At 46.5% G+C, this 9,718-nt stretch overlaps 1 protein-coding gene across 1 annotated transcript; it reads right to left on the bottom strand.

Moving 5' to 3' along the window:
* Positions 1–5,741: 5,741 nt before the first annotated feature.
* LOC130480983 (toll-like receptor 1) lies at positions 5,742–8,285 on the bottom strand. Its single transcript, XM_056853616.1, has one exon. It carries the CDS (start codon positions 8,283–8,285, stop codon positions 5,742–5,744), a length of 2,544 nt encoding a protein of 847 aa, XP_056709594.1.
* Positions 8,286–9,718: the final 1,433 nt, after the last annotated feature.

Below are 9,718 nucleotides of genomic sequence, written 5' to 3' on the forward strand. Positions count from 1 at the left end.
AACAGGAGATCACCAGCTAGTACTTGGAGGTTGGCAATCCTAGCTGTACCATATTAAACATTGGCACCCTAAAGACTAACAACATTTATTTCACTATGAGTTTTTGTGGGTCACAAAAGGAGGTTTGCAACCCTAGCGGTTAGACTCTGATCTGAGAGGCCTAGGTTCGAATCCCTTGTCTACTATGGAAACTTGCTCAGTGTCTAGTCTGTTACTCTCTCAACCTAACCTACCTCACAGTGTTGTTGTAACGATAAAATGGAGCACAAGAGAAAGATGTAAGCTACTTTGGGTCCCCATTGGGGAGAAAGGTGAGGTATGAATGAAGTGAAATATAATTCCAGTGCTACTCTTCTTTGCATTTTGCAAAACCTAAATGGTTTTTACTAAATGCTTAGGAATGGACAGAAGATGCTCTCTCCTTAAAGTCTGGCCATAGGTGCCAATATGGTTCAGAGAGATGCTGTTCTTTAGGATTTAAATCTACTGAGATCGCAGTCAGGAATGTTGCTTGCCTAAATCCTGTTATCTAATACTGCCATCATCTGAGCCTTTGGTGGTACTGCATCAGAATTGCCGCTGCTTACCATGATGATCGTAGATAGCCATGTTAGTCTGCTGTAGCTAGCGTTACCAGGTCCCTCTTCACAATCGGCGGGAGGTTTTGGGGGCGGATCCTAAGGAGGGCGAGGTTTGGGTAGGAGAGGGACTTCAATGCCATAGAGTCCAATTTCCAAAGCGGCCATTTTCTCCAGGTGAACTGATCTGTATTGGCTGTAGATCAGTTGTTAATAGCAGGAGATCTCCAGCTAGTACCTGGAGGTTGGCAATCCTAGCTGTACCAAATTAAACATTGGCACCCTAAAGACTAACAACATTTCACTATGAGTTTTTGTGGGTCACAGCCCACTTTTCCAGATAAGTATGTGATGGGAAATCTGGCAGAAGAGATGGCCTGCCCACTAGGCAGCCTTAGGCGGTTGCACAGGGTACCAAAGGGGAGGGGCACAAAAATGGGCAGCTCTGCAGCACCCCCGGTCCTTGTGCTGCCACCACGGAAATGCAGAACTGTGCAAAAGTTGCTAGAAGTGGGAAATGAAATTATATAGGGGCGGGGAGACTTCCATCTGTTAGGTGATCCAAATGGGGACTTGGATGATGAAGTCATATCCTGCTAGTCACAATAGGAAATATTGCAGAAATATATATTGACTAGCAGGAGCATGAAATGCATGGTTTGATGGTCCAGGATAACAATATATTGCATTCTGGACTAGAAGGGGACAGATGACTCTCCCTCTTCCACATCCTTGAAGTTAAGAAGGAGGAGAGCTCTCTGTTGCTGCCTACTCAAGAGAGTAGTGCCTTCTGGGTACCAACTCCAGCTGGGGCACGAGAGATGCTATGTTAAGGCCCATGCCACATGGGGATTTGGGTAGGGTAGTGCAGGTAACACACCAAGCTTAACTAGGGTAATGTCTGAAGGGACAAAGCCTGGTTTTTAAGAGGGGTAGCAAATCAGGTCACGAATCCGCTTTGAACTGGGTTTGCAGACGCCCTTTTGGGGTCAGCTAAAAATCTGAAATGAAACCAAGCAAAACGTTAGTTATAACCCTCAGTCTGCCTCCTGCTACCACTGCCCCATAGAGATGAGAGCAGGAAGGGCAGAAAATGATAGCTCTCCTTAAATATTTGAAAGGCTGCCACTTAGAGGAAGGCAGGGAGCCATTCCTCTTGGCAGCAGAAGACAGGACTCGTAATAACGGGTTTAAATTATGGGTGGAAAGGTACCGGCTGGTTATTAGGAAAAAGTTTTTACAGTAAGAATAGTTCAGCAACGGAATCAGCTGCCCAGGGAGGTGGTGAGCATCCCCCTCGCTGGCAGTCTTCAAGCAGCATCTGAACAAACGTTTGTCAGAGATGCTTTAGGCTGGTCCTGCATTGAGCAAGCGGTTGGACTAGATGGCCGGTATGGCCTCTTCCAACTCTATGATTCTATAACATGAAAATCAGACAAGGAACATTAAACCAGGGTTAGCTTTTTGCGTGACAGGAAGCTCTAATGCTGTGAGTACATGTGGCTCCAGGGCTCAGCTGACATGACACTGGAAGTTTTGTGAACGGAGCTCCCAATATTAACTTCTCTTTAAAAGATGCATGCAAGGGCCAGATTTTGATGGGACAGTGACATCGGGTGGAGGCAAAGCCTCTTCCCCTCTGTTTTTGCCTTAATCTATGGATATGTGGGTCACAGTAGAGACAAAAAGAGAGACAAAAACATCAACCACAAGTCATGTAAAAAGGATAACAGAAGGTATGCAACAACTGAAAAGCAATGAGAGGCCTGCATGCTTCCCTCATGTAGATGAGGTATCCTTCTAGGTACAGCAATGTATCTTGGAGTGTCTTTAAAAATATTTCACTCATTCTAAAAGCAAATATATTTCATATGATTTTTTTCAGTACTCTACATAATTTCTAATTTTTCCGTCAGAAAAATTGGGAAAAAGGAAGCTGTTTTCTGATCTCTCTCCCTCCACCAGGCGTTCACATTTTCTATATGTGTGCGATGGTAAACAACTCTCCTCTTAATCCTGACCCAAACCAGACCTGAGGGTGAAAATCCAAAATGATACCACTTTCAGTGATTAAGTAATTGGAAATCTGCCACCCTTAAATGGAGGCTAACATCTAACGCAGAGGTGGGGAATGTCAGGCCCGGGAGCCATATAAGGCCCGCAAAGTCATTTGGTCTGGCCCTTTGTGGCTCCTGGCAGATCTCTAGCTCAGAAGGATCTAAGACTGGCGATCCGCCCCCTCCCACGGAAAGGAATAGCCTCTATTCAAGGCGGATGTGAGTTTGTTTTGCTGAGAAAAGGAACCTTTTCCCCCTTTGCAGAAGAGTCATTAGCTATGGAGCTGCTAGGACTACCCAAGAAACCGTATTAACCCTTTCCCACCTGGGCCGTGGAGAAACGTATTTCCTCTGTACTACAAGAGGGCTGGGGGCGGAAGTGGTGACAGTGAGGGGTTAAAGGGGGCAGGGCCAGAATGCGTGGCCCGCGGATGATGTTATAAATATCCAAATGGCCCTTGGCAGAAAAAAGGTTCCCCACCCCTGATCTAACGCCTGCTGCCTTGTAAAAGGGACCAGTGATCCTTTAACACAGCCCACCTCCAAATGCTCTAAGAACATTTGGTCAGAACACATTTTAACGGTTTATTTTATTTTTAAATAGGTAATGCCAGCAAGATGCTGTACATTTTCATTGGGAACCAAAGCATCGTTATACACATTTAGGAAATGCAAGAATTTTCATTCCAATACTGTAAGACCTCCCAAGTAAATTCACTCCTCTGCTGTTACTGTATCATCAGTCCGCTTGCAGAAGCTCAGGACAGCCAACATCCAGATCAGATCAAAACTCACACAATATTTTAAATTGATGTAACAGCTTTTGCCAAAATGTTGCAACCCTTGGTGCATCGGGTCTTTTGGGGCCCTGAGATAAGGCATGTTATAGGGCCCCACTACACGCCTAGGGTTGCCAAAGCAGCTTTAGCACTCAAACCGCCCAAATACTGCTGTTTTGGGGGTTTGAGTGCTAAAGCGGCCGCAGCGATACGACACTTCCGGAGGTAAACCCGGAAGTGACGTAATCGTGTCACATGCGTGCGATCCCTGCTCCGGAGTAGCCTGGTGGATTGGCGGACAATTGCCTGCTGAAACCACCCACCTGGCAACTCTGTATACTCCCCATATATGCATCATTTTAAAATAGCATCTATTTAACTGCACACCCAGATTTCCATTTCCTCCGTAGTAAAACTTCAGAGTTGCAAAAAACCATTATGCTTTGCATCACAAAGAGTTGACAAAATATTCTGCTTTCACCATACATTCAGTACCATGCATACAATGGCTGTACTTCTTTGGGCAGGTAGCCATATCCCCTCCTGCCGCTCTTGGGAGCCTAACCTGGGGGCAGGGTTCTGGATGAATCATCAAACTAAGTTGCCTAGATCAGTCCCCAAGGCCAGGCTGCAGCCACTTGGAGGACAAAATCACATGATTAGTAAAAGCACAAGAAAGCTGACATGTCACTGGAAAGCAACCTTCTTGAACGACCGTCAATTGATCGCCAGTTCTGAATCAAGCATGTTTATAACTGCTTCTCTCTTTTCATAAGAACATAAGAAAAGCCATGCTGGATCAGACCAAGGACCATCAAGTCCAGCAGTCTGTTCACACAGTGGCCAACCAGGTGCCTCTAGGAAGCCCCCAAACAAGACGACTGCAGCAGCACCGTCCTGACTGTGTTTTCTAATAGGCATGTTCCTCTGATACTGGAGAGAATGAGTATGCATCATGGATAGTATTCATTTTGACTAGTAGCCATGGATAGCCCTATCCTCCATGAACATGTCCACTCCACTATTAAAGCCTTCCAAGTTGGCAGCCATCACCACATCCTGGGGCATGGAGTAGACAATACTGAGTAGACAATACTGACTTTGATGGACCAAAGGTCTGATTCAGTATAAGGCAGATTAATGTGTGTTCATGTGGCTCTTATGCCACTGAACTTTTATAACAGCCCTCCATTTAAAAAGACACAAAGATCTTCAGTTCCACCTTTTCCTTGCCCAGCACAGGGGGCTTCTGGAAGCCTCACCAGCTATGCTGTCTTGAATGTTTTTAAACTGGAGTGTGTTCAACCATCCACCGATAGAGTTTTCCCATGTTCTTCTCTAATCCTGCAACTCCTTCCGACCCTGGAAAGATCGCTCCTGGGGTAATTGCATCTATGCCGAAGAACAGCCATGCAAGTTGAGGGTGATGAAGTGAGGTGGGCAAGGGAATGAAACTGATACCTTTCCTCAACAGCACTGAGAAGAGGAAGGAAGAGTGATTTCATCCCCTACTCTTCTTCACTCTGGATCCCCACCGACCATGCAGCTATTCCTCTGCACAGGTCCCACTACCCCAGGAAGATATTTCTGGAGGTTGGAAGGGGCTGCAGGACCAGAGAGGGACACGTGAAAACTCCGCATTCCACACTCCTTCATTCCGTCACATGGATAACTTTGCTTGACCAATTAGTTAGATTTTAAATAAAAGTATACACTTAGATGAATTTGTGGTATAGAGAAGAAATAGCTGGAGACAGAGTGGTGGAAGATATCTTTTTAGATGTTTCAACTGTATTAATCGCTGGTGAGAAGATGATTCCATACTCCCCATGTGCTCAAGGAAACTCTGCTTATTACTCCTTCACACATATAACACTGTGGAATCTGGTCCCTGAAAACAGAATCCAGGACTGTGAAATGGCTCGATCAAGTCCTCTCTATTTCCATCTAGAAATGGTGAAGAAGAGTTGGTTTTTATACCTGATTTTCTCTACCTTTAAAAAGTCTCAAAATGGCTTACAATCGCCTTCCCTTCCCATCCCCCCCAACAGACACCTTGTGAGGTAGGTGGGACTGAGAGAGTTCTGAGAGAACTGTGACAGGATCAAGGTCACCCAGCAGGCTTCATGTGGAAGAGTGGGGAAACAAACCCGGTTCTCCAGATTAGAGTCAGCCGCTCTTAACCACTACACCAAACTGGTTCTTAGAAATGATGAATGCAACCCACCCATACACAAGGACATTTTTGATCCAACTTGAAAGTTTCCATGACTTACAATGAACTCCGAGACCAGCAGTTGAGCCCAGCCCTAGCTTATAAGCCCACCCTAGCTCATTTTAGTGTCCATAGTGATGTCTTCCTCAGATAGATTAACCAGCTCAAAGGTACTGTCAGTCACCCCATTTGACTTTGACTCAGTGTCACTGACAACTGCATTGTTGGGATCTGCATTGCTGGGATCCATATTGACCATCTCAGCCTTCCCCAAGACGGACTTCAGCTGGAGCCAGAAGAAGGGCTGCCGACTGGGTTCCAAAGGCCACTCCAAGTAAGTCTTGGTGCTCAGCATCTTCCGTAGCTTGCAGAATTTGTTGGGTAAAGCTTGCGGATCGATGGGCTCCTTCACCAACAGAACCACATCTTCGAAGCCTAAGCCCACAGCCCGCTGATGGGCAAAGTAGAGTTCATAGTTGCACCACTCGCTGTCTACAAAGTTGCGCGAGAGAACAAAGATGACCTTGCGGCTGTTTTCAATGTTCTCGATGATGTTGTCAATGATCCAACGGCCCGGCGTGAAATCCCGTTCGTGAATGCACACGCGGTACGGAGGTGTGGAAGCCTCCAGCCGCTGGAGGAGCTCACGCCTCACCCACTCGGCATCAGAGCAGCTATAGGAGATGAAGGCATGGAAGGCAAACGGTTTCGATGGTTGGGAGTGGCCAGCCCGGTACTTAGAACGGACAATGCGGAAGGTGGCCTTGAGGTACCAAGGAACATCAAACTTCCAACACAACACCATGCAGACAATTACCACTGTGGCTGTGATGGAGACCGCGATGGCCACCACCACAGTGATGTCACACTCTGTCACCCTTGGGGCATAAGCTGCCACAGAAGTGTGCAGTAGAGGTTCAGGGTGGTAACAAGTCCACCCACTGGGCCAATCCAGCAGTGTTAGCTTGCCATCTCTCAAGGCTTCCTGGAGGAATCCATAGAGGTCACAGACACAGTGATAAGGGTTGTTCCCAGCCTTCAGATAGGCGAGATACGGCATGTTATCAAAGGAGCCCTTGTTGATGGCCCCAAAGGAGTTGCCATCCACGTGCAAGGTTCTCAGGTTTGGGCACTTCCATTCTGTGGGAATGAATTTGATCTTGTTCCCACTCAGCAGCAGCTCTTGGAGATCAACAGCATGTTCGAAGTAGCCCATATCGAGCCCTTCCAACTGAGAGTTCGACATATCCAGGAAACGCAGTGTGGTGGGAAGACACTTAAAGATCTCCCGGGTAACTGTATTGTAAGCCAGGCCCAGCCAGACAAGACTGGGAGTCCAGATACAAGGAAGCTCATTCAAGCTTCCAATTAGATTGTGGCTCAGATCTAATTTGGACAGTCGGGCCCAGCTTGAGGTCAAGGTGGCCACTGTTTGCAGGTTGGTCAATTCATTACGGGTCATGTTTAAATCTTCCAATTTGGGTAGGATGTCCTGGTAAAGGCAGGCCTGGTTGTATATGTTGCTGTTCTTCAGGCGGTTTTTGGAAACATTCAGAGCCACCACGTTCCTCATCTCACTCCAGGCATCGCAGGGCACAACGTTGAAGTTGACATTGAGGATAGAGAGGTAAGTCACGCCACCAAACCAGGTGAAGGTCCAGTCAAAACGCAAGATGTCGGGATTGTTAATATCCTTCAGCACCAAATGGCGGAGGGTCAAATTGGCAATGCTGGCTTCTGGTGGCTTCCATTCAGGTGAACGAGCAAAATCAATAGCTATGAACGAAAGGTTCTGAATACGAGACTTTTGAACATTCAGGAGGACCAAGCGTAACAAGTTCTCATTAAATTTTCCCCTGAAGAAGACCAACTTTTCAGCTTTTACATCTGCCAAGCCAGAAAAGAGATCTGTGGTATTCATGTAGTACATGAACTCAAAGAGTTTTCGAAAACGGAGGTATTGTAGTGATTTCCCATGCAAGTCCTGAAGCATCAGAGGCAAGGCCTTGGTGTTTTTGTCCAGTGAGATATCACACCACAGAGCTGTGGTGTTGATCTTAGAGAAGGCTCCTTTTTGATACTCCAACAAATTGGAGGATGTTTTTAGGGCAAACTTCTTCAAGGGGATGTCCTTTATTGAAAGGAAGTCCTGACTGCCTACTGTCTGGATAGCAGACCCACCCATGGAGAGCTCTTCCAGTTTATTTAACGTGCTGAACACACCATCTAGCGTTGAACGGGGATAAAGGTTGTTAGACAGGAACAGTTCCCTCAGGTGTTTTAGTGGCTTTAAAGCCTGCGAAGGAATCTCCCCCAGTGAGTTGTTGAAAAGATTTAGCTGCTCCAGAAGTACGTTTGAGGAGAAGGAATCAGTCGCAACAGAGACGATATTATTGTAACTTAGATCGAGGCCTTTCAGCTGGGTGAGGGCTGAGAAATCTCCAGAGTTGATCTGTCGGATCCTGTTGTAAGAGAGGTCCAACAACTGCAGAGTGATGGGGAGACCCTGGGGGACAGAGAAGAGGCTCTGGCCCCGGCAAACGGCCTCCAGCTTGTCTTTGGTGATGTAGCAAAGAGATGGCTCAGACTGTTCCATCATGCCCACGATCGCCGAAAGCAAAGCCAACCATACGGCGCCGAGTGGGGTCATCTCCATCTGAATTCACATATTTCATGTCAGTCTTCATGGGGTGAGGGGAAAAAAAGACAGTAAGTTTTCTAGAGATATTCCCATTCTTCATATTCATATAGTTATCACAGCTTTTAAAAACGTTTTTTACATTAAATTAGGGTTGCCAACCTCCAGGTATTGGGGAGAAAGGTATTAGCTGGAGATCTCCTGCTATTACAACTGATCTCCAGCTGATAGAGATCAGTTCACCTGGAGAAAATGGCTGCTTTGGCAATTAGACTCTATGGCATTGAAGTGCCTCCCCGCCCCAAACCCCACCCTCCTCAGGCTCCACTCCAAAAACCTCCCACTGGTGGTGAAGAGGGACCTGGCAACCCTTCATTAAATTATGAAAATTCTCCTGGCTAGCAAAAGGAGATTTTTTGCCTTTTTGCAGATGGTATTCTTGCTGCTTTAATATGAAGTTACTTTTTTAGATTTATAACATTTGTATCCTGCTTTTCCTTTATCACACAATTCAGGGCAGCTTGTGTAAAGTTTCCAGGAGGTCTCCTATCCAAACATGGACTATTAGGCCCAGACTGCTCATAGTCAGCAAGACTACTGCATAGGGTTGCCAGGCACATGACTGGAACCCTGGGAGACTTTGGGGATGGTGCATGTACCAATGTCATTTCCAGCTAAAATCCACAAGTGACATTCCTGACATTCTAGGATTTCGCTGATATCTATGGTAAAAACATGGAGACCAGCAAAATCCTAGAGTGTTGGTGATGTCACATCCAGATTTTATCCAGAAGTATTGTTAATGAGTTGATAACATCCCCCCCTATTTTCTCCTGCTTCTCATTTGAGGACCAGTGGAGAACAGGGGTGCTTTGGTGGTGGTGGTGGGGTTGCCCACCGAAAGTTGGCCAACGGTACCTCTACTGTTGCATCATGTTCCTTCTGCCAGTATCCCAGACCGAATTTGTTGGATCACAACCAACTACCAGTATAGGGCTGCCAACCTCCAGGTACCAGCTGGAGATCTTCTGCTATTACAACTGATCTCCAGCCAATAAGAGCTCAGTTCACCTGGAGAAAATGGCCACTTTGGCAATTGAACTCTATGGCACTGAAGTCCCTCCCCTCTCCAAACCCCGCCCTCCTCAGGCTCCACCCCAAAAACAATCGCCGGTGGCGAAGAGGGACCTGGCAACCCTATACCAGAGGTAGGCTTTTTCCATATGTGCCATCTTTCTTTTGGGTAAATATAGTGAGTTCCAAGCACAGAACTCTTAGCGCACATCTGATCAAAATTCCTCATGGTTGCCACATGGGGGACACAAGGACTTTGTAGTGTGAATCGACTGTGTTACAGGAAATGCCGCCATCCCATGGAAGCTTATCAGGATTCAGTGTGAAGAACAGTAAAGGCAGATGAACACTCCTAAAAGGCAGCTTAAAGAACACTC

Source organism: Euleptes europaea, chromosome 7 (genome assembly GCF_029931775.1).
Source record: "Euleptes europaea isolate rEulEur1 chromosome 7, rEulEur1.hap1, whole genome shotgun sequence".
Taxonomy (NCBI): Eukaryota; Metazoa; Chordata; class Lepidosauria; order Squamata; family Sphaerodactylidae; genus Euleptes; species Euleptes europaea.

What these genes read in the sequence shown, in the direction of transcription:
- LOC130480983 (XM_056853616.1), bottom strand. Translation starts at nt 8,285, where the DNA reads ATGGAGATGACCCCACTCGGCGCCGTATGGTTGGCTTTGCTTTCGGCG.